Raw genomic sequence first — 25,955 nt, forward strand, 5'->3', positions numbered from 1 at the left:
AACGTTCCCCCAATCTTATGTGATCCGTAAATAAGCTCTTGAACAAAATGTATATACTGCATCAATATGTAAATTTGTGTATATAGTGCATCGATATGTAAATTATAAACTTTGTGTATATAATATGTATATACAATCACACCACAACAACTCTTGTGTCACTTCTTTATATGATGATGATTGAGCAGATGTAGAGAGGATTCATGGTTTACCGGATTCATCATCATTTACTTCCTGGATATGCTGTGATTTTTTTTTGCTCACACGAACATCGCAAAGATGCCACTGAACAAGCAGGCTTGCAGCTCACGCGTTCACGTGTGTTTTAATTTTTTTTCTCACATGAATGCCGCAAAGATGAGGTGAATGAAGTACACATGTAGCTGACGTGCTCACTTCTTTTTTTTTTTGTTGGAATATTTGTTTTGGACCTCAACATGACCTTGAAATAGACATTTAAGGGCACAGAGTAGGCCCTATACCTCCCATGTATTTTAAAGGGGTCATGAAGCACCCCTTGGGCTTGTTGAAAAAATACATCCTCCGGAAAGCTGACACGGCTATGAAATGCTCTGCCAAATATTACAGCCGTGCGCGCCACGTAAAGGCCACAAGCGGAGCATGAAGTTGCCGTTTCCCCAGGCACTCTCTTTTCAAACAGAGGCCGGTTCTCACTCTCGTCGGTGGGCGGGGCGTCTACACGTTGACGTCGCGGATCTGCCAGTTTACGTCGCAAGAGACATAGATAGCATGCTTATTGGCCGATAGCCGACGTAAATCGAGAGCGGCGTTCGGATCAGATGCGCTTCTTGCCGCGGTGTGTCGCCACTTGCCGGTGCCGCACTCCTCAGTACACGGTAGCTGCCTTCGCGCAAGCGAATCACAGCGGGAGAGCGATCGCGTTTCATGACGCACGCTGACGTAACTTCTTTCCCACGTGCCATCCCTCCCTGTCTAGCTTCCAGTGCGCTCGTCGGCACGAGAAAAGAGAGAAAGCGCTGGGAGCGTGCACCAAACCCCCGTAACTCCGCCGATTCTTGACGGATTCGAGAAATTTTTGCGGCAATCGATTCGGGAGGCAGTAAACTCCGATACTGAGGTGATTAGATCATTACTTCGAAAAGTGGTTCATGACCCCTTTAAGGCTTCTTTAAGACCCATTTTCTCAGAGACTGCTCTAGGTGAAGCGTCCAGGCTTGTTTCATTTTATTCGTCAGTGTCTCTTATTGCAATGGAACTAGAATTACAATTGTATTTCAAGTGCTGACATTTTTCCAATTTTTTTAGCAAAGCAGGTAGTTTTTGTTATTATTTTTAAAATAAAACTGCCAAAAAAATGAAAATTATTCTGCATACGTAAACCAATCTAGTTCAGTAGCTTTGTATTGATGTTTGGTTTATTCTGGTTAAAAATCAGTCTTCTGATTTCACAAGTTGTTTTGATAATGGGGCAAATGTACAAAAAAAAATTGATTTCGAGATATTTATAGTTAAAGGGACACTAAAGAGAAACAATGAATCAGTTTAGATTGATAAATTGTACTCTGAGAACTCTAATGTCGTTAATTTCACTATCATATGTTGATTAATAGACCAAAAAATCAAGGTAAAAGTTTCATTTTTAAATTTCGCGCCGACATCTCCGCGCATGACGTCACGGATTTTCAAAGTGTATTTTTCGTATTTTGGTGACATTTGACTCAACAAAATTTCCCAAAACTTGGTATGTTAAGTCTATGGCCCCTTAGAGGATGATGTACTTCATTTTTACCGATTAGGAACAACATATGACGTAGTAGACGCCGTCAAAATCTATGACGTCACGGCGTTTGGTGCAGGAATTTTAGTGTGGCGTCGCCACCCACATTTCCTTTCCACGCGTTTTCTCACTTTTTCAAGCACCTTCTAGCAGTAAGAGTGGTGTTTTCGGTATTGTGAAACTGTAATTTACTAATACGCCAAAAATAGTTTTTCTCTTTAGAGTCCCTTTAAAGAGGAGAAACAAGTTTATTTCATGTTTTGTTCAAAAAGAAGATGTACTGAACAATTTGATTAATAGCAACGTGCCATATAGTCATCACACTTATCAGCTTTTTGCTTTGCTTGTTTTCTTGGTTTCCTGGCTTGTTTTGTAATATCTTCTGTGTCTCTATTGAACAAATACTTTTGATGGCGGTCGATCTCACCCAACCACATCGCAGTGTTGCGCCTCGGTGATATGCCAAATGGCCTTGAGAAAGTTTACTCAAGCCATGCAGGCCTTTTTGAAAGTTAGAATGGTTCCAAAGGTCGCAGTTCTGAGGCTTTCAATCCCAAGGAACACGATCCATTTTGTTCTCTACGAGTGCCACGGTTCCTCCACATTCTGTGCAGACACAGTTACTCGTATCACGGTTTGTAGAAGATCCACATAAATAGCCATTGTCACCACAGGTAACATTTTGTTCTTGCGGAGACGCAGAATGAGGACAATTAAAGCTTACTTGATGAAGTGCTCACACGAGCGCTCTCGGTCGTGTTTCTGTTAGTAGCCGAAGCGTGTCGATTTCCAATAATACTGCGCTTTCTAAACAGTTTGATTTGTCAACATGAGAATATCTTTTGCCGCCGCAACAAAATCAACAAAGGTGCAACTGAACTCAAAATAAATGCGCAGAACCCCGTCTCCATACGGGTCTCACACACACACAAGGCAAGTGGATTCTGTAAATGACACGCGCATTAAAGAAAAACTGCGTCATGTGCCGGAATATTTTGTTATAAACCTGCTAAGCTCAGAGAAACTACCAGTTTTGATTTTTCAAAAGCTCACTTGAGGCAGAAAGCTCAGCTTGTGCATGATCTGAGAAAAGGGGGCTTGGCTGCTCATCAGTTGGCCTCGAAAACCTGGTCCTTTTGGCTCAATCAAAACGTGCAAAAATGTGTGGGGCACTGGATATTGTTAAGGAAGGCCTTATCATTCCAAACAAGCAAACAACCAAATTTCGATTTAAAAAAAAAAGATGTTACCCTACCCTGTGTCCTTAAGGCTTTCACCTTAAAGGGGCCCTGCAACACTTTTCCAAGTAGCCATGGAATGGCTTCACTAAATGAGCTTATTGTCTCATGAATCAACCACCGCAAACATTTTTAGAATCCATTCAGTACGAGCGGAGTTACAAAGATTTGTCGCACGCTGTAATTGCTTTCTCTCTTGTCTCAACCTGACGAAAGCGCTGGAAGCTAAGCAGGGAGGGATGGCATGAGGGAAGAAGGTATGTCATGCCCGCCTCGTGACCATTAGCACTTTTTTTTCTTCAAACGCGCGGCGTACTTTCAGTGCGATAGCACGCACGCACGGGCATGTGGCGGCCTTCCGCAGCAGCCGCAGTAACTACCGAGCGCACCATGTTCAAATCAGCCAATGGCGTGGAACTTGAGTCAATGACACAGTGATTTTGAGTAAATAGAATCATTCGTCGAGAGAAGAGGAAGCAATTATTAGCTGACTGAGTATTATAAATCTCAGGCCGGGTGCTGCGCTACAATGCTTGGCTCACGTGTTCTCAGGAGCCTCGACTACTGAAAGGCAGAGTTTTCTGACCATGCTGAAAAAGTGTTGCAGGGCCCCTTTAAAGAAACGCAGGCGTGTGACGTGGCCTGGATAGCGGGTGTTGACGTACAAGGTGGAGAGAAGGGAGGTGAAGGAAATGAGCTCGCCAAAATAAAAAGCAAGAGGGAGAAAAAGGTGCCCCATGGCTGCCATGCCATGCCATGCCATGCATGTTGTCACGACAACGAGTACAGCCATGTGCATCACTACTTTGGCGACGTCAAATAATGGCCCCCTGTCAGTAGCTATAACTGCATGGGGCGTGGTACTAACGTAAATACAGCATCCGCTTCAAAACAGCCGATGGAGCCTATACAGATATTTTAACTTACTTTTAACCCCTGCAGAACCACAACAAACCAAATTTTCACTGGAGAAGTAGCACTATGCTGTGCTGTAGACGTCATGAAAGCATAATTATTTCAAGTGTGCGACCATACTACTTATACACACACAAAAGGCCTGCTAATATACAAATGAAAAAAAGAAAACATACACTGCATAAAGAAAAAACAGATTTTTATTTTCTCAGAGTGGGCCTTTTCCAGATGTACAAAGTTTCGCAGAATGCACACAATGTATTGTTAATATATATACACTAGCGTTCATAAATAACCATGTTGTCACAGTTCAATATGTTGGTGCAAGTTCACACTAACATGAACCTCAACATGAACATGATTGACTGTGTCATCATCAATGGCCACACCCGGTGTCATGCGTCCTGCTTCATGTTGATCAGAGATGCGGCGGAAACTTTGAGGCATGGAGGACCAGTCAATACGGTGATGGCCATTTTCAGCAGCTTCAACCAGGTCTCGCACCACACCGCCATCTTTCCACAAAAATGGCTCACTGTCTTTTGCCACACTGTCCTCTGAAACCACCTGCAGAAGACACGACAGAGTTGTCGGGCCCAGATGGCGTTAAGGTCACACCCTCACTCAGAGTCTTCTTGTTAGTCCTCCAGAGTGGGTTAGTCAGCAAGTACTCCAGCTGCCTAGATGAAGGCAGCAGGCAGCTGGCCTAACCTTTTCCACACAGGGGCTAAAGAATCTCCACCACCACTTGCATAATATTATGGCTCAACCTGATGAAGTACTAGAAATCGCAGACACACTGCACATGAGTGAAGCTCAACAAAATCAAAGTCTTCAAGATGGACAACAATGAGCAAGGCACTTCAGTGTACTTCGTCGCAATACAGTTAACAGTGATAACTTGCGAACCCTACCATGCATACATATAGCACAGTACTCCATGGATGATTGGACTGTATATATTTCTATAGTGAGAAATGAAGGCGCTAAATATGCAACAAATTAAGGTCTCAATAAATATCACATGCATTTCTGACCAAAGAAAATCACAAAGGCTCATTTTCCATGTCAAAGCTGCTAGTCAAATTCGAGCCAACACAGCGAGATAGAAGGTGAAAAAAAAAAACACCGACAGGTAGCTGCTATTATAAGAATTTTGTCACTAATTGATTACAAAATATTCACTTGTACAGCTATAATGTTCACAGAGCCTCTACAAGAGCTTTCATTCACAGTAAAAACACACCCACAATGCTGCACAACAGTAATTACACAGCACTAACAAACCGCACTACATACTATAAGACGGGGCACAATTCTAGAGTGATTTAAAGTCACAAGGTACACCAGTCTATGCCTGTCAAAGACAATTGATGAAGACAATAAAAAAATTAAATTATGGGGCTTTACGTGCCAAACCCACAGCAATGACAATAAATATGAAAATTTAACAGCTAAGCACCAGATGATGCAATGTCATTACACGTACGTATAATGGTTTTCTTGAAAGGTTGTTTAACTTGAACTTATCTGCTGAAGTAGTTCCTTATATCAATCAATGCAACAAAGCATATCATTGAGATAACTGTGTAATGAAGTAAGGTTTTATGAAATGAAAACATGACATATCACCAACACACATCAATCTTCTTAAAACAGGTATGCAAGATTGATAACCCTTACATAGCATTGGTTAAATGACAACACACTGCACACTGTATCATATGCTGCAGATAAAGTACATGAGCCAAAATGAAAATACATCCGCAGTTTCATAAGAATTCATAAAATAAAGTTCCTAAGATAAAGAAAGATGAATGTCAGGATGCTAAGCTGCTGGCACTGTGAAACTAGCCTTGAAAAGATTTTTATATTTCTGCCGTAAGCCGAAATGCAGAACCACATTTTGTATGAATAAGCAAGGCTGAAAGGATGGGCAGCTTACAGGACAGTTTTAAAAGGCAAGCCTCCATAGCAGCGTGGTGGGATTCCCAATATTTTCAAAGTATGGGCAAAATGTTTAGACTTTTCAAGCAAAGTTACCATACCTTGTCTCATCACTGTTCAAACTGTAAAAAGTGTTTCATACATTCTTTATTGTTACTTTCTTATTGTCTCCCAAACTTTACACTGAAACAATGTTTTGTTATGTTGGTGCTACACCACATTTTACATTGCTGTTTATCACTGCCTGTAAAGAGGAATCAACTGCCTAGTTTAGAAAAAGATAAGCATCAAAAATTGCAGTGTAACACTTCTGCAGTACCCATGTTCAATGTTCCTTCCATAGCCCTCTAGGAGTAATTCTACATGATTTGCCAGAATATGGAGCCCACATTTAGTGCAGGTATGCGATAGCTGCACAAGTGGATAAGATAAATTTTTATTAGAAAACACTAATACAGTAAATATTATCACAGAATGTGATACCTGATAACTTAACACATGATACACTTCCGTACAGAATAGGAGGCTGGTTTTCAATGTGATGTTTTAACACCATCTAAAAACAAGAGGATAAAAAAAGTGCCAACACACCCATCCCTACAAAGAAGGCATGCAATGCTTGATCCTCAAAGCAATTCATGATCGTTTACTTTTGGATATACAGATGGAACAGTTTATCTCATGTTCTTTGCTACTGATTGCAATGCTAAATTTACCTGAAATTTATAAAAAACTTTTGTATGATTAAAAAGTATACATGATGGGGACCTATCCCTGATAACTTGATTGCATTTTGTCAAGTCATTAAATGCTCTTAGTGAGGCAAACAGTATCACGTGTGGGAAAGGATAGCTTTCTGTTATGCCAGAAAGATTTTAAAAGAGTAGCTTTTAATTTAAAAGAGTGTTTCTCTCATACTATGAATCTCTGCCTCATCAATTCATTTGGTGGTTAGAATACAAACAATGAAAAACACTACTTTCAGAAAGCAGGTTACAATATTACAATATTTATAGTAAAATGAAGTGGCATAGTAGGTGTACAAAAGCGCTGTATGTAAAGCTCAGATTTACTCCTTGTTAATTTTTCACCTTAAAGCTTATACCTTGTGGACCTCAGCTATAAAAACATGAACCAAACTGTCAAAGTAAAGAGGATGCCACATTTTAATATAGTACAGCCTGAAGAGGCATTGTGAACAAGTAAAAACCTTACTCGTTAAAACAGCACACTTGAGAAACACAAGTGCACTGTGAAAAACAGACAATGCCTCAACATGGGACTAACAGCACCCAATTACAACTACACAAAAATATTCAGGCCATCTGGCTTTTCACTGTAGAGATTGTGGCCATTCAAACACACCGACAAAAACTCAGTTGAATAGGGAATGTAATAAGCTATACCAAGGAAAACACTTGGATGTAAAAGAAAATGACAAGTGAAACAATGCATCTATTAGCTGCCTCTCAGTTGCACAAAAAAAAAGCATGCTTACTGGGCATTTGATTGCTGTCCTGGTCACGCACAAGAGGAAAGTTATCTTCAGTTTTATTGTTTTTGCATAGTAGCCTTCACAGCACGAGCATTTACATATGCCATGCATTTGTTAAACAAGTGTCTCAGTAATGTACCTGCAGCTGCAATCCAGTGCTTTTTTGTGTGTCTCATTATTTTGCATGCGCCCACATATTTCAGGTGCAATGCACCAAGTGAAAAATTCTGTCTGTTCCCTGGACCTTTTAAGTGTCTATCTAGAACAAAAGCATTTTTGAGATTAAGTACACTGCTGTTTATTTTTCTGACCACTCCATTAAGTACTCAAAAAAGTGTGATGCACATGTAGCATGTTTGCTCTCCTTTGATATGCATGAGAGACCTGCTTTCCAAGTTCCTACACACACCAGAATGAGTACAAAAAAATTTTCATTGCAAAGGCACTAGGTGTTTGCAGGAAAATGATGTGGCCCGTGGTGTTTTGTGTGGTTTAAACATGCACATGCCTTCATTTTCACATAACTGTTTTAAATGTCCAAGAAAGATGCAAGCAACTGCCTGCTCTTAGTAGAGGTGATAAAAATGCATTTCATTTCCAAAAATGACAGGCCTCCTGAGCTAATGAGCAAGAAAGAGTAATCTAATCCAAAATCTCCCTACTTTCTTGAACTGCGAGGTCGGTCACTCAGTTTTGTATTATTGGCAGCTTTTTTATGTGCAGCATATTAACCAATTGTGCCTCACATTCACTGAGCAACTGTGACTTATAGCTACCTGTCTATTAATCCTTACGTAATGACATATACCCTTTGAGTGCAGGGTAAAAATAAATATGCTACCATTAGCTACAAATGTGTCACAAGTATACCTGCCCACAGTTATTTAGGATGATGGTTGTTTTAACCAATTTGCAGAAGCACATCTAGAGTCCCTCCTAAAAACAGTCCAGTACGAAATCCAAAGCAACAATGAGAACACTTAAAGTTGTCCAAAACTTTCTGTGGCAGGACCCAGCAAATGGGCAGACAATTGGAAATGGCCCTCCTATTCGATGAACAATTTTACACAGATTCCGTGCTTTAGAGACATAATAAAGGTTTCGCTGTGCTTTCCTATATTAACGAATAAGACAATGGCTAAGAGGTTTATGAACAGTTAGCTTAAAATGTAGGCTTTTTTGCTGTGAGCTCATCCTGGCTCAAGTTGTTTTACACACACAAAAATGAAGCAATTCTTGAAGAAATATTTGGGACTGAAATTCCACCCAAATTCTACAATACAGAAAAACGAGGATTTGAGAGGCAACTTGAAGATGCTGAATATCTATGTAGCTTAAGAAAGGGTAGCCCTAACTCTTCATATGGCACAAGTGTGTAAAAGCTTAGACATGCAAATTGCCATGGTGGACTCAATAATGTACTAAACAGCAAACTGAAACAATAAACTGACACAGGTAAACAGCGATAGCTGTTAAGATTACTACTACACCAGTTTTAAAAATAGATAAACACAACTCTAATAAATGTGAGGTATTGATTATCTGTGCTGACCTTTCATTTTACAAATTCATGAAAGCTTTTGCCATAGGTGATTTCATTCCTGTAGATAAGCTTAAATGATACGTAATTTCGTGTATGTAAGTGACCTTCAAGATCCCTTAGTTTGCATTTAATGCTTACTACAGTGAACAAAAAAATTGTGCTGAGAAACAGAAGCTGCAAATAAGTGTTGTCATCTTGTCCCCGTCTTCGTGCGCTCACCGGTTTCAAAATGCAAATAATAACTTTAACCTTCTGCTGAGTGGACTATTTTGGGCTTGGCTAATAAGTAGCAGTTTAACTTGCTAGCGCTAAAATAGATGCAAGAATAACTTTTCTTGCACCTGCCGCAGCTTCAAACACCGGTTCTGACATTCACCATGGTGTAAAAGGTGTGCGAGATTTAAATGTTGTTGAAAAAAAAAAAAGACACAGAAGAAACAAGTTCACTGTGGTGGACAAGAGAGGCTGGAAAACTTTACAAAATTACATCACACGCCCCGCAGCAGCTTGCTAATCGGTAGTGAGAGGATGCGCCGACGTGCACGACCCTTGCGGCCCTGCCCTCTGCGGGCAGCTGCTCTGCAGCAGCAGCACCGGCGATACAGCAGCCAGACACAGATGGCAGCTATCAGTGCCCCAAAGCACAGCACTGTGCGACGCTGCTCCAGCGCCAGTCGCAAGGGAGAGAAATATTCAGAGGCGCTCACAGCCTGCCTGTTGTCGTCTTCATCTGGCTGCAAGGCCCAACCACCCCAACGCTGCTTCAGGGACGGAAACGCCAGCTCGTCGGCAACATCAACCACACCTCCTGCGCCAGCTCCCAGGGGTAGGGGCTCAACGGAGAGCAGTTTCTGGGACTTCCACAAGACACTGCACACACGGCAAAAAGTGTAGCTTGATGAATCAATCAGTCAATCACCATACATTATATATATGCAATAAAGAACATTCAAGAGCGCAGTCGAGCTCTGAGATGAGAACATTAATGTCGCAATAACCTCCAGTTTTCTTTTTTTCTAGTTCAAATCGTTTCCTACGTCTGTGGGGTGAATTTAGATAACAACAAATAGGTGGCCATGGTCACCATTCTCGATTTTGACGAAACTTACTCTAGGTACAGGTTTTGGACCCAGAACAATAATTCCAAAGTTGGTTTCGTGGAAACAATTTCACTTGCCTAAAAAAGTACATACAAATTTCAGCCGCCAAAAACACTTTCCCACCAATTTCGGAATTTCTGAACTTTGAGCGCACTTAGCGAAAAAAGAAAAAATGGCACACTTCTCGATCACAATATTTTTTCCCAACAAAGAACAAGTAAAGTTCAACCTTATGAGTATTTTATTTCACTTCGTCAAGGAAAGAATTTTCAGAAAAAAAAAAAAATCGGAAACATGGTAAATGGTCAAGATATTTGTAATACAGAAATTTATTTTGTGCATACAATTAAACCGAGGATAATAAAACTCGGTGGATATTGACTTTTGTATTCGCACTGTTATACTTTAAAACTGTACTGAAACATATGTGGCTTACAATAAGTGCAGAAACCTGAGAATAGTTTTTTAAATAAAGGCCATTCTTAATTTTTTTGAAAAATCACTTCGGTTAAAATCAAGAACGTTGTCATCCATTCTGCACTAAAAGAAAAAAAAAAGATTGCATTATTTGAGTATTTAACAAGTTCAAGCCAAATGTGACCAACTCAGCTTAGCGGCCACGCAGCTGATGTGCTGCAAATTGGAGGCAGGTCGTTCAAAAAGAATTGTACCCAACATAGTCACAAAGAAGTTGTGATAAAAGAAGAAATTCGCTGCCAGGTCGCATGGTGCAGCAAGCTTTGTCTTCCGATCCGCCATTTAGCAAACTTGAGCAAATGATCCGAGCTTGTCGCGGGATGCGTACGGGTTAACATGCAACGCATAATTAAACCCTGAAAATTGGGTGTCATGGCTCTTTCAAGTACTTTATGTCTCAAGCTGGAGTGACTAATTCAATATGTCTGTCCCTATGTGCCCTGACAAACATAAGTGCCCTTGTTGAAACATTGGATCCATCCTGAGACAGCATTTCTTTGACCATCATTTATCTTTTGGCTAATTATCCTTTGAAACCACTATTTTACGGCACACAAGATGCTACTAATGCTAACTGTTCCAACAAAAGTGATCTATTTTTATTTTCTTGCCTCCACAAGCAGCACATGCAATGAAACTCTAAAAGCCACTTTGCCAAGCTGTGCATTAAAGATCACAAGGGCATACGTGCAATGTGCTCAATGGTCAGCACAGTCTGTTGGCTGCTGTGTCTTGGCACTAGTTTAGTTCAAATGCCACTGGTACCAAAAAAAAAAAAAAGAAACGGACATCCTCACTTTGTTACTCGACAAAAGGATGACTTCTTTTGGTAGCTAGCATAATTCCATGGATTCCAAATCATTTCCCTTGTATTCGGAAACACTCTTGACTGAATTCTCAGTTGGTCTTGCCGACACTACCAACACCAGCACAAACTTACTTGTTGACACTTCTTGTGTAGTTCATCCAACTGTTCCCCTATTAGCAAGCTCTAGCCTTGACTGAATGGGCTAGGTTAAAGGGACTGACAACTTCGCAAAACGTGTCATGAGGTGTTAGTAGAAATGAAAAGACCATGAATTATAATGATAGAGTTAAATCATAGTGTTTGCTATTTAGGTGGAAATCATTCTTCTAAACTGCCACACAATGTCACAAAAAAAAAAAAAAGAGAGAGAGAAGGCTGACAGATCAGCCCTGGCTAAGCCTGAACTACTGTGCATCAGCATCATTCCTTCACCCGGCCCTCATAGCATGAATGTAGGTGTCTGTGCAGCAATGTCCTGTTTGGGAGTTTCATTAGCCTGTACGTTTCTCGTGGCCTTGGCATCAGTGTGGAGATGGCATTCCCTCTGTGCAGAAATGTCATTTGCGTGTTCATGTCATTTGCTCAACCTGCCTGCTTCCAACTTGTCTGTTAAGCAGCAATGTCAGGATCAGTCGACGCATGCTCACATTGTCACTTCAGCCATAGTTGTGCATTCCATTGAGCCTGCCCTTAGTCGTACAACCCAAAAGGACATGGTGCCTCATTTATGGCCCATCTCTGAGGAACTGCGAGACGACTTGTTTCGACACTATCTGTGAGACAAGGAGAAGCACATGTGCCCCTTGCCCCCACCAGACTGAATGGAGGCTGAGCATGACTTCCTACTGGCTGCAGCTGTCGTGGTTTACATGCTCTTATAGGTTGTGCCATGCGAAGCGGGAACACATCATTGGCTGCAGCAGCTGGTTACTCTCCTCCAATGCATGGCATACTTATTCCTAGCCTTTAGGCTTGTGCGAATATTCGAGCTCTTCAAATATTGAACGAATATTACAGTATTCGAATTCGCTTCGATTCGAGTTTAAATTATAGGAAATTTCGAAGTATTCGAAATGAACGAATAGGTGTATATTAGTCCGCATGTAACTCCCCTGTAAAGGTGGTTTCACTGCAATGGAGGAGTGCTATGCCGTGAATGCACCTTTCCAGGAAGAATCCGCACTGCCGCGAAGCACCCTTTCAAGGTTAAATGAACAGATTACCCTCACATCGATCCATCATTTTTTAAGTTTAAAAGCTTCTTATACCAGCTTATATGCTCCAAGTATAGTAAATTTTAAAACGTCACATATTTTACAGGTTATCACCTGCATTCCACCGAAAGCCAAATCCTGCTACCATTCAAGGTTGCTTCCACTTCCTTAGAACCAAAAAGAATGACATTTGCACATGCCTTGTTACAATTTTAAAACATTGTGCCGTTTGGTTGGGTCATGACAGATACGGTCATTTTTCTTTATAATATGTGACATATGCTATTCGAATTCGATTCGAAATTATTCGACCAAAATCACTATTCGCTTCGAATTCGCTTCGAACCTAAAATTTGCTATTCGCACAAGCCTACCAGCCTCCTATCCACCACATGGCACTGCTGTTGGCTCTTCATGGTTGCACAGCGCATTGATAGACACACAATAGCTTGTTGATTGGAAGCCCTAGCACTAGTGCATTAAAACTAGGTATATATCGCACCACTTTGCAAGAGAAGTCTTGGTACTGCGCAATGGAGGGATTCAAGATGCTTCAAGTAGTCTGCTGTTATGCAGTGCCACTATATCTAGTGCTTAAAACTGCAGTCGTTATACAGGTATTTGCTCTTTATTCTATTCATAGATTATGCAGTTAAAAATTTTCGTGCTGACAAGTGGCACTGTTTTTACAGCAACTAGTGGAACAGCACTTGGTGAATGACAGTGCACTTCAGTGCTTTTACATGCACGTGAGTGCAAGTGTGCAAGTAATGTTCCAAGGTCTCCCTGTAAGATACAAAAGGCCATTGCTTTCGCGTTGTGCTGCAGTCCAACTTGCTTCATATGACCATTTGTGACATGACAAGGACGAGCGAGTGGTGTGTAGGCTCCACCAAAATTCAGAGCCCAGCTGTGTACACTTGAAATCGCTTGTACCTTTGCCAAGAAAGTGAAAAGAAATGTTTTTGCAGAACACTTACTCATTCAACATGAACAATATCACTAAAAGCATGCTTGGCAAACTTTCCACAACGGCGATTTGACCCCTTGAGCAGAATAAAAAAGCATGAATTTGTTTTTTCGGACTGCCCGATTTTTCGGACGATTTCGCGGTCCCTAGGGAGTCCGAAAAATCGGCAGTTGACTGTATATAGTATGCCTAATTCATTAGTGTGTATATTCATCAACACAACCACTGTCTGCACAAATACAATAAGTTTTTCCAACACCTCTGGCACTGATGAGCTAACATGACAGCCAAACAACCAGCTTCAAAGAAACAATAGCTGTGGCATCTGCACTGACTGCCTCTAACACCTTCAAGTCAATGATTTACTACTGTACACCACGTTTCATACCAGGCACATTTTTGAAGTTACTTTATTTTATTAGTTATTTCATGTCAGGAACAAATCGCAGTAAATTTTGTGCTGCTGTCAATTGCAAAGAAGTGAGTGCTTTGGCTGGGGTAATCAGCTTAATGAGGAACTAGCTTGCCAGCCCTGCCCTGCCAGGGCTACTTGGCGATGGGGCTACTTGCCAGGACTACTTGACATGCATCTTGGGGGAGCCGCCACTCACTGCAACTGTCAGACCAACGTGGCAGATTGATGATCACATCCAGTAAGTTGGTTGTGTATGCGGCATGAAATCGGAAACTGCATGCTGTCGCAACCTGTTGGACCTCTACCCTATTCAGCTGTTGATTTGAATAGTCTTACAACGGATAGTATCCAAAATTGCACCATGTGTTTCATGCTTGATTCTGCTGTAAATAGGTGGTGTCAGCACTAAATGAATAGCTCTACAAGCATATCCTACCACTTCCTGCCAATGCCGGCATACAATCGCTACTGCGCTCACCCATCACCACTTCCAGCAAGCTTCCAGTGTACAATTTCATATTTCATCCTTATGCAAGTTGAAAAATTCTGATAGAAAATATTGTATGGCATTTCCCATTGCACTAAAAAAAAAAAAGAAAGACATTGTAAAAACTGGATGTCAGTCCTTTAAGTTAGGTTTAAGTTTAAGGGGAGATGCGGGTCGAAAAACGAGAGTTTTTTCAAAAATTATCGATTTTTTGTTTTCACTTGTTTTGTTAAGATTAGTATCTCTACTGTTCCAAAAATAAAAATCAAAGTGGAGACTCAACTGGAAATGCGTTAAAACTGCATCTAAGAGCAAGGTGGCTGTTAATCTTGACCGAAAGTGTGACGTCTTCTCGCACCTCGCGGCCGATAACACACGGCCGCTTGCAATTGGGGATCGCATGAGGAGATCTCCAAATAACCACGGTTTCCTGCGCTGCAGAAGTGCAAGAAATAATAAAGAAAGCATGCTTTTGCCGCGCTTTTCAAGCGCTGCGACTGGCTTTTAAATCACGTGGCACGAATCGGGGACCGCCATTGGCCGCTGCACGCCTTGCGTGTTGTGAAGCCTGCTTGCAGGGTCCGTGTTTCATCGAGCTGCGCAGCTGAACGTTTCTCTCGCGCATTTATTTTCATCATGCTGAAATAAAGTGTATTCATCCATCCATCCATCCATCCATGGACGAAGCGAACCATAGCAAGTGCAGTCACCGGCCAGTGAAGTATCGCTCGGTGAACAAATTTCGAGGACGCCGGCGAAAATCGAAGCCAAACACTTGCCGAACGGCAAGTGCGTCTGCTGCCGCGAGGCCTAGCGACGGCGACGGCGATGCTTCCGATGAGTTTGCCGTGGCGTTCGAGTATGTCATTGCCTCTCAAAGAGAAGATCGGACTCTTCGACGACGAAGAAAGATCACCGTAGAAAGAGTTCCTTGATCGCTGACATAACAGCATTGAACATCCTCGTGATCAGTGCAGTGTGTCCAACGTGTCACCGTTCGGGAATACAGTAAAAGCTCGTTAATTCGACTCTCGTTAATTCGGAAAATCGGTTAATTCGGACACGTCATCTGGTCCCTGTAAATATACGCATCACTCTATGAGACTGGGCGCTCGTTATTTCGGACAGATTTGACCGCAAATCGGATAATTCGGCGACTTTCGGGCCGCTGGCAAGGCTCGAAAACGAAAAAAGAACAATTCGGAACAAAAGTGAAGCTCAAACGCAGCATCGCCATGGACATCAATTATCGACTTGGCTTGGATTGAGACTGGTTGAACGCCTTTTTTTTTGCGTGTGGGTACAGTGTACCAGAAGGGGAAGTGTGTCGTGCGGCGCCGGAAAGAGGGTCCTTCTTGCGATGACCGCTCCGCGCGCCACCAGAGGGCGCTACTGGCCACAGGAGCGCTACGCTCGCCGCGGTGATACCTCTGCGAGTGGTTTGCGTCACTGGTTTGCGTGGCTGTTTTTTGTATCGTTCAGAGTTGTCGCCGCGCAAGTGCGGCTGTTTATGCGATTAATAACCACTGCAACGCCACCTCATCAGAAAATCTAGCCCTTCCACACAGGCGGCAGCAGTTTTCTCGCTAAAACGAGCGTGTACAAAAAGCACCCGATTACAATTTGTTCTCGCCAGTCGAGCCTGTCTTTTTTTTTTTAATTCAGGAATACTATCAAGTAGTGACATACCTTCAAGTGGTATTGGATGAATTTTAACGCATTAACTCATAGAGCTTAAACATCTCTATTTAATGCGTATGACTGTGTTCGGTAATGCATGTTTTATATCTTTTATATTGCTTTGCATGCTAAACAGTTGGGAAGCTTCATGCGGATGCATCTGCGTGTTGCTTCTACTTTTGCGACTGGTCGCGCGCAAGGAAGACACCGACAGACAAACATAATTCTGAACTTTATTTCTAATTCAAAAATTTTTTCAGCCCAGCTGTTCCTTTCGATTAAACCAAAATATCTTCACGAGACACAAACTTATCGAAAGAATAATATCGTGGTTTCCCACGTAGAAACCCAGAAATTATCAGTTACTACTAACCCCACCTGTCAAGAAAGCTGCTTAATTACATCGCCTCAGCTTCAGGTGTTTCGCCTGTTGTCTCTTAGAGCTGCGCTCCTTGTTCAATGACTTAGCATAGAATCGAAAACGAAGAAGTACATAAAATTTCGCTATACTTAGTGTCAGCTCTTTGTGATGTGTGTCACACCCTGGCTTTGGCAGGTCAACACTTTGGAGGAACATGGCAAAGTCTTGCATGCTTTCTGCGTTCATTTTCTTTGAACTGAAGAAAACGGTAAACGACTCTTCTAAAGCGCTCACAAGACCGGAAAGCCCAGAAGATGAGTATAGCAGACCGCCATAATCACAATGTGTAATGAAGTCATTATTGGTATTTGAATGGCCCTGCTCTTTGCTCACTGTCAAGAGCCCATTACATGTACTACAAGCAGTTTTTCTGGCAACTTTCCTAGCAACATAGCCTGCAACATAATGTATTAGGCGGCTTGAGCTGTGGTGAGTGACACACCTGCTATGATCTTCAGGTGGAAGAAAATCCAAAACAGCTTCAACGTCATCGAGCTTCCCATCATCAACAAGGCAGTCAAGTTAGAGTGACCATTCTAGGTCACTCTAGTCAAGTGCATTTATGGGGTTTGGCTTATCCTGGCTTGACCTGGTATTGCAATGGCCAACTAGTGAATTGATCACTTCAGGACTGCAGTTTCCTGTTTTTGGTGGCTGTGCTACACCATAAAAGGCCAGTGCATTCACAGTGACCAAAAATTGGGTAGGTGTCGGGTGATCGTTGCAGCCGTTGCATTGTCGCACAATCCCAAACAAGTTTTCCAACTTGTCCTGACTCAGCCTACAGGTTAGAAGATAACGGAAACTGCACTGTGAGCTAAGGTACTCCGCAATATCCAGAGTTGAGCGAATGGTAACCCGTAGGCCGTCATTTTTTTTTTTTCATTCCCGTAGACAAGCGCAGACACCACCGCCACTTCTTCACTCAACTACAGCACAATGCGGCGAGAAGTACGGGCGACGAAGCACTGGTCCCGCGTAAACAGCACAAACTGGCAATGCAACACGTGCTAACACACACGCTCCTCTGGCTCGCAGCGCCCCTAGCGTCCCCAAGCTGTACCAAAGCTGCTTCATCGCTGCGAGGGCCCCCTCACCTCCATTGTAACGCGCCGCGCACGGCACACTTCCCCTTCTAGTACACTGTAGTGTGGGTTTTGTTGCTTTGTTCCCGTTGGTGTTGTTATGATCGGCCTGCCTGGCTTGGCGCCGCTTTGACGCATGAGACGTTGCGGCTAAGACTACCCTGATTTCTTCCGGGTCAGCGGTTCCAGAGATGCACCAAGAGCGGCGACAACACGAAAGTCGTTCGTCTAAAATTCTCAGGTTGTCTGCGCCCCTCGTAAAAATCTTTGGGCACGCCTGACCGACTGACAGATTAGGAAGAGTTGTTGGCCGTCGAGGCGGCTTGCTTTGTCGTCAAGGTGCCCCGGACAAAGGACCCAGCGTCTGGGAACAGTCTGCGGATGCATTTCCCACGTTCTCTGTGGCGCCTTGTTGCCGCTGTTTCCACAATTCGTGGTCTGCCTCGCGCATAACCATCATTGCAACAGACTACGAAATTGACTTCCACGTAAGACTCAACGTCTTCGTGCTGTGCCGTGTAGTGCGCGGTGGGCAGTGTTTTTCCCTCGCCATGGGACGAACTGGACGTGCCTCTTTCTCCTTTCGTGGGTTGGGAAGGAGGCGGCGTTTCACCTTCCCCTTTTTTGGGGGCGGAGGTGAAGATGGAAATTTTCATTGGACTGTCCTGGCCTCCATTGTTTTTTCCTACAGGGAACCCTGGGAAGGCCAGGACATAAAATGCGAGCGCCGATGCGCTCCCGACGAGCTCTCACAAGTTCTCTCAAGCTCTCACGAGCTCCGAGAGCTTCCATGATGCTAACCCCATCATGTAGCAACACGCTACCTGTAAATAAACGTTACTGTTAACAGCTCCGGGCTCCTCTCCTCGACATCTCCCCGAGACTCTGGCTGGCTCCGGTCCTCTGGGCAGACCCCCGACTACATCAACTGGTGGCAGCGGTGGGATGCTGCTGACAACTGGATCACATCAACTGGTTAGCAGCAACGGGATGACCCATGCTTGACTCGGGCCTCAACGATATGGTGAGTGCTTGACTTTCTTTGAGTTTTGCCAGGTTTTAGCTTTTGAAGTTCTCTAAATCTGTGTGTAATCTTCTGTGCGTATAGGCTTCGTTGTACCGCTACCATACGTCACAGCTATTCACCAATTTAGTTTTCATGTTCTAAAACTGGCAGTGTTTTACCGTGCGTCTAGGCTTCGCTTGTTCGCTACCTAACGTCACGGCGGGTAAAAAGTCCTCACTCGTGAAGACCATGGAGTTGGTAAAGAAGCTAGAGAGACCAGACCTCTTACTACTGTGTGAAGAGCTGGGAATTAAGGTTGGGAGAGAAGAGAGAGAGTCACAGCTGATTAAGGCTATTCAGGAATGCGGGGCGGAGGATGATGAAATTGAGGAGTGCTGGGAGGAAGTTGAGAAGAATAAAAGATGGGCTGAAGAAGACAGGATAAATGAGAAAAGGCGAGTGGCTTTAGCACTTTATCAGGCATCAAGTAACCCGAATAAAGAGATAGCACCCTCAGATAAGAAAAAGAAAGGCAGTCCTGCTAAGTCCACGTCTACAGTGAGCCACTCAGAAGATCGAAAGAAAGAAAAGGCGTTTAAGGCTAGGAAGCCGGTTGTATGCCACCGTTGCAAAGAGCTAGGTCACATCGCAATCGGCTGCCGCAAGCCTAGGAATGCTCTCTGTTTTGGGGACAGCAGCGACAATGATCTGGAACAATTGAAACCCCCCATTCAGGAATTAGTTGAGGAAAACGTACCGCGGGGCTCTGCCGCAACGTTTGATAGTGTACATCCGTACTCTTTGACAAATGAGGTGACCACAGGGGAACGCCCGTATGCATGGCAACTAGTTGAAAATGAAAGTGTGTGTTTGCCATTAGCCCGCGTTGCGAGTGAGGGACCGTTCAGACTGCTCGCCACGGAAACTTTGGTGTCCCAAAACCTGCCCGAGCATTATCCCTCTCAGAATGACGTGGATATGCTTTCGAAAGGCCTTTGTTTTGGTGACGAATTGGCGGCAGCTATGACGGATCCGATGGCCTGTGAGTCTGCTCATGAGGTTCCGGAAGCAGAAAGCGCTAATGAAGCAGACTGTAAAAGTTCAGATGATGAGGCGCTTAGCTTACCACGAGAGGAAGAGGCGCTCAACATAGCGCGAGGTGATGAAGCGCTTAGATTAGCGCGAGGTGATGACTCTCATCAAGGAGAGACATCTGATGGCGAGCCGGCTGGTTTAGCAAGTGTCGATTGTAGCGTTGTTTCTGAAGTGCAGACAGCTAGAAATAACGCCGAGGATAAGCCAGTTGAGCCGCCTGGAGTTTTGAGCAATGTACTTCCGAGTATTATTGCCGAGTCGGTGAGCGTTCCGTGCCGCCCCGAAAGAAAAAGGCGCCAGCGAAAACTTCGGGAAAAGGGGAAAGGTCCAAGTTGCCTCGAGCGGAGGCTGGAAACCCCTAATAGGTTCTCTAAAAGCCAAAAGTCGCGGGTCTCGCACAAATCGAGATTAGGCATAAAGCGTGCCGCGAGGGCCAAGAAAAAGAGACGCCGAAGTGGTCGCCTGGTTTCATCATCTTTGGTGAAGGCTAAACGGTGGAGCAAAGCGAGGTGGTGCGTACGCGACTGTAACGACAAAGGTCCTCCCCCAAGTTTGCGAGAGGGTGACCGCTGCTCTGGAAGGCCCACAATGAGGAAGCTTAAGCGTCCGGGTGCCTCTTTGTCGGAGTTCGGCGCCCGCGGAACAAAGGTCACCGCCACTGAGCGCTTCGGACAGGTTGGCTTTTTGTCCCTCCGTCGCGATCTGGCCCATCGACAACTGTGGTATGCGCGTCCCCCCAGAGCACGTCTGAAAGGGTGCCGCATTAAATTACGCAGTGTCACGAAGGATACTAAGAATTTGTCTTGTATCCAGTTTTATTATTGTTTTGTTTAGCTGTCTAACGTTTGCATGTCTGCCGATGAGCAAGGACTGTGTCGATTTTTGAAAGTTTTATTTTCCTCCTCATCTTAACTGCAGACATTGAGATATTTGCTAAACTGCCTGTTTGCTTACATTTTGCAAAAGCTAGCACCCGAGTAGAGGGTTTTGCGCTGATTTTAACAGAGAAGTAGGGTGAAGGTAAAAAGCCTCTGTTTAAACCTTATGTTTTTGCAATGTAGTGTAGGTTTTTGCTTTTGTTGATTTTATTTTATCCGCATAATGTTCGGACAGTGTAAGGCTACCAAGAATTTCTGTTGTATCCAGTTCTGAATTGTTTTGCTTTTAATGTTCGCGTGTCTGCAGATGAGCAAGGAATATGTCGATTTTTGTAACTTTCATTTTCTTCCTCATGATAACTGCAGACATTAAGATACTTGTTGAACTGAGTGTTTGCTTACATTTAGCGAAACCTAACACCCGAGTAGAGGGTTTTGCGCAAGTTGATTTTTAACAGAGAAGTAGGCTGAGGGTAAAGGCCTCTGTATAAACCTTGTATTGCAGCACATTTGTTAGTATGCGCATCAGTGTAGTGTAGGTTTTTTGTTTCTCTGTTTGTTTTATTTTCATACGCGCAAGTTTGATTTTGAGTTTTACTTATACTGTGAGAGGCGTAATTCATTAACTACCTCCGTTCGTTTTGTTTCGCCCGTAGCACCTGCGTGCCTTGAACGCTGTGAATCTCTTTGGGAAATGATACAAAACGTTAGGCTGTTGATTTGCTTCGCACGTAGTAGGTCTGAGTTTATGGCTTCGTTATCTGATTCTTGATTTTCACGAGTGAGCGCACCAATTGTAAATTTTTAGGGAGTTTTACGAAAACTGTAACCTGGCATTTCTCGAGGTCAGTTGAGTGCTCTATGTTTGTTGTGCCTCGGGTCTTGCGTGGTTCGTTTCTGGCGTTTGCTGACCATGGCTCAGGTCCAGAGATTGGTGCAGCCTGCGTCAACGTCTACAAGGGAGCAGATCTACGGTCTCTGCGGAGTGCTTTGGTGTTGCAACCCCTTCGAGACCTCCTGTGACGGTGGACGGGCTGTTATGATCGGCCTGCCTGGCTTGGCGCCGCTTTGACGCATGAGACGTTGCGGCTAAGACTACCCTGATTTCTTCCGGGTCAGCGGTTCCAGAGATGCACCAAGAGCGGCGACAACACGAAAGTCGTTCGTCTAAAATTCTCAGGTTGTCTGCGCCCCTCGTAAAACCCTTTGGGCACGCCTGACCGACTGACAGATTAGGAAGAGTTGTTGGCCGTCGAGGCGGCTTGCTTTGTCGTCAAGGTGCCCCGGACAAAGGACCCAGCGTCTGGGAACAGTCTGCGGATGCATTTCCCACGTTCTCTGTGGCGCCTTGTTGCCGCTGTTTCCACAATTCGTGGTCTGCCTCGCGCATAACCATCATTGCAACAGACTACGAAATTGACTTCCACGTAAGACTCAACGTCTTCGTGCTGTGCCGTGTAGTGCGCGGTGGGCAGTGTTTTTCCCTCGCCATGGGACGAACTGGACGTGCCTCTTTCTCCTTTCGTGGGTTGGGAAGGAGGCGGCGTTTCACCTTCCCCTTTTTTGGGGGCGGAGGTGAAGATGGAAATTTTCATTGGACTGTCCTGGCCTCCATTGTTTTTTCCTACAGGGAACCCTGGGAAGGCCAGGACATAAAATGCGAGCGCCGATGCGCTCCCGACGAGCTCTCACAAGTTCTCTCAAGCTCTCACGAGCTCCGAGAGCTTCCATGATGCTAACCCCATCATGTAGCAACACGCTACCTGTAAATAAACGTTACTGTTAACAGCTCCGGGCTCCTCTCCTCGACATCTCCCCGGGACTCTGGCTGGCTCCGGTCATCTGGGCAGACCCCCGATTACATCAGTGTGCTGCATCGTTGATCGCCGATTTATCGAGGAACGTTTCAGTACGGCTCCTTTAGCTTGATCGTTGCTGGTGCTTTTGTGCTGACTTCTCGTGCGACCGCACTCTCCGCCGATGGCAACGCCGGCGAAGCGGCCCAAGTACGAGGCCAAGGACTTCACCACCAAAGTAGAAATTTTGCGTGCTCTGAATAACGGGCTCTCCCGACAAGAAGTGATGAAGAGTGATGAAAGGGGATCCTTCAATCGGCGGCAAGAAGCAAGGAACGAGTAACCGTACTTTTATCCGCCAACGTGACGGGAACAGAGCGCTTGCCGCTTCTCGTTATCGGAAAGGTTCAAAAGCCACGCTGCTTTAAGAACATCAACAATCTTCCCGTGGATTACCGTGCCAACCGAAAAGCGTGGATGACGGGTGAAACTTTTGCGGTACTGCAGACATCATGCGAGCTGCTGAGCACCCTGAAGGGCTCAGAAAAATTGTGTCCGCGCGAATTTCTGCTCGAAAACAGACAAGCATCCGCGATTACTTTGTTAAGTAAAGGTATGTTGAAAAAACTCGTGCATTTATTGTGTTTATTTCGACCATTCGATAATTCGGACATTCGGTTAATTCGAACATTTTTTCCGGTCCCTAGAAATCCGAATTAACGAGCTTTTACTGTACGCATCCGGGAACCAGCTTACAAAGGCAAAGGCGCCGTTTCTGGAACTGCAATGCGAGAACAGCGAGTGCCCCGAAAGTATTCTTTCGATGACGTATACGTTGCGGCGAGTTGCTTCTAGCGAGGAGGCCAGTGTAGGGGCGGCGGGCGAGTGACGGACCGATTGCAAGCAGAACCTACGGCAGCGGGAGCTCGCGCAATAGCTACTCTGCTCGAAAGAGCTGTGAAGGAGAAACTTATGGCGCTGGCTCATTTTAGTGGTAGTGGCTACTAGAAGAACAATTTACCTCTTTTGTGTGCAATTTTGATCGGACTTCGTTACCTCTTTCATAAATAGACATCTAATTTTAACTTTAAAGTTCGTTTCTCTCAAAACACACTTTTTGGCAACTTTTTCAACGTGCCCTTCTTGTTTTCGGTACTTCTGGTGCTCAGATCTGCATGAAATTTTGCCCAAATTTTCTCTAATGTGTGAGGAGTGCAGTTATCTCCTCCAAATCTCAATATTATGTTATGCATATTAGAAAATTTGCAAGTAAACATTTACTGGGGTCTGGGTAATATGGACTTCCCATGTTTGAATTTTTCACGTCTAGTAAATATTTTATATGCACTTTCTGGAGAGCTACAGTTCAAATGGAGCAATATGAGCCATCAATTGTCAAAATATATAGAAGTTTAAGGATTGAAAGAGGGGGGCTACAAGGCCTATGTTTTACACATTTGTCATAGTGCACAACAAAAAGTATGCAACATACAAGAAAACTAATTATATATTTGAAATCAGCATAAAAATCTCTAAAAATACCCTAAGTTTCATTGCTCTAGGACATGGTGTTAGAATAGTTTAGGTGGAGCGATGGCGCATCGGAATGAGGAGAAATCGGGGACCTCTTTTCCTTTCTTGCCGAAAGGAGGCGCGCGCGGGACGGTGGCCACCTGGCTATACCCAACACAAACCTGACGCTTCTAACATGCGGTGTTTTAGCGTGTTTAGCAATATCGCAAGGGCCTGTGAGGATTGTGTGGTATTGTAATATCATATACATAAGTTAGATATAAAGACTTCGTAGTGTTTTATGCATGACGGTTCGGCATGCGGCGTGAAGCTCATAAACACCACCTTCGGCCTCGGCAACACCGTGGCCTAGGCGATCGTGCCCGCATTTGTCTACAAATGTAAATCTGCAGTTGCGTGACACGTGTTGAATTCACCCTTCATTTGCCCTCGAAATATTAATTAATGTATTTGCGGTCAGCATCATATAAAGAGCAGGTGTCATGTTAAGGGGCATTTCGCATATGAGATCAAGTGAGCCTTCAGAATCTTTTACTACGAACTGCTTATTTGCAATTTCTGTAAACATTTGCGAGAAGACGGATGCTTTGATGTAATGGAATAAAATAACTCTATGTCTTTCGGGGCGTGCACTAGCAGGTGACGCGCCGCTCCCACGTCGGAAAATACAGGATTGAAAGAGAATGCAATGAAGTGGGCGACAGCTTGTGGCCGATGACTACGAAGCCGCTCTTTGACATATTCAAAATAAATAGACTGCAAGATATATATACTTTATGGTGCGCCACGAATTTTATCACAGTATTGGCACAATCTACGAATTTTACATATTTTTGCCTGAAAAAGCTGCTTTAGCTCGAGTATTGTATGATGCGGCTAAATGATACGAAAGAATGTTTCCTCACAAGAACGTTTCCTTTTAAATAGCGCTTCCCATGATTTGGTGACAAATTGCGCATCAAAATGTTTTTCACAAACAAAATTTGTTGTTTCCAACTCGCGATTTTTCCGTGGAATAGCAGTGGCCACATTTTCAAGCGGTCACTACCCTTCGGAGCAGCGAAAAAGCAAATTTGCTCCGTGCACGATTTGTAGCCCGAGATGCATCGCGGCAAACAGCACTTCTTGCCCATCTGGACAATATAAGTTGTGTAAATAAGCACACGATGAACAAGGATAAGCTATTTCAAATAGGCTAGCATTTAGGCGGCAGGCGTTTCGACTGGCGAACGTATGTGCACGAATGGGGCCTCGTCTGGTTTGGCGTGTTAGTTTTAACGGGTCAGACAGTGACGTCACGGAATATGGTGTCACTCCCAATTCCTGTCATTCCCGAAAGAAAAACTGGAAAGCAAATGGTTAGGATGCTGAAAAGGAAACGGGCACGACCATTTCACGTTTGTGCACCCAGAGCAGGGTACAAAGTTCTACTTCTGCTACTGCAACAAACAGCATGTCTGTGACGAATAACGAGAGGCAGAATCAGAATGGCACATGGTGAGTCATGATGGATTAGTCGGTAAACGGACGTTAACCTTCACTAACACGCGCCAGCCAGCACGTGTAAACGTTTCAAAGGCGGCTGAACAATAACTAACACCGTGGGCGGCTGCTTGAATCCATGCGATATGGTGCATGCCCATGAAAGGAATTTCTAACCTACCATTGTCAAATGTGTTGCTTTCTTCTTACAAGCATCATATAGAGAGACGTCAACCCCCCTCACCCCCGCTTTCTTTTTCAGGGAATACCTTTTTCTTTTTGACTAACCCAGTTCGGGTCCGCCACGGTGGACCAGCGGCTAAGGTGTTCGGCTGCTGAACCGAAGGTCATGGGCACGGTGTTCCGCTGTCGCGGCGGTCGCATTTCGGTAGAGGCGAAATGGTAGAGGCCTGTGCGATGTCAGTGCACGTTAAAGAACACCAGATGGTCGAAATTTCCGGAGCCCTCCACTACGGCGTCTCTCATAATCATATCGTGGTTTTGGGACGTAAAACACCAGCTGTTATTATTAACCCAGTTTGTCGCGGTGGCCTCAACCAATTTGCCACTGTGGCCTTATTTGTGCACGAGCTAAAATATTTTTGAAATTC

The 25,955-nt window shown here is 44.1% G+C and overlaps 1 protein-coding gene across 2 annotated transcripts in view; it reads right to left on the minus strand.

The window, feature by feature from the left end:
• Positions 1-4,094: 4,094 nt before the first annotated feature.
• LOC119372697 (membrane-bound transcription factor site-1 protease) overlaps positions 4,095-25,955 on the minus strand; it is a 62,346-nt gene continuing 40,485 nt past the window's right edge. For both annotated transcript variants that reach the window (XM_037643152.2, XM_049419707.1), the window contains 2 exons: positions 9,605-9,767; positions 4,095-4,479 (listed from right to left, as the gene is read on the minus strand). In XM_037643152.2, the coding sequence (XP_037499080.1) occupies positions 4,216-4,479; positions 9,605-9,767 (427 nt within the window). In that variant the 3' untranslated portion in view covers positions 4,095-4,215. The remainder of the gene's footprint in view (positions 4,480-9,604; positions 9,768-25,955) is intronic.

This window comes from Rhipicephalus sanguineus, chromosome 1, assembly GCF_013339695.2.
Source record: "Rhipicephalus sanguineus isolate Rsan-2018 chromosome 1, BIME_Rsan_1.4, whole genome shotgun sequence".
Lineage (NCBI taxonomy): Eukaryota > Metazoa > Arthropoda > Arachnida > Ixodida > Ixodidae > Rhipicephalus > Rhipicephalus sanguineus.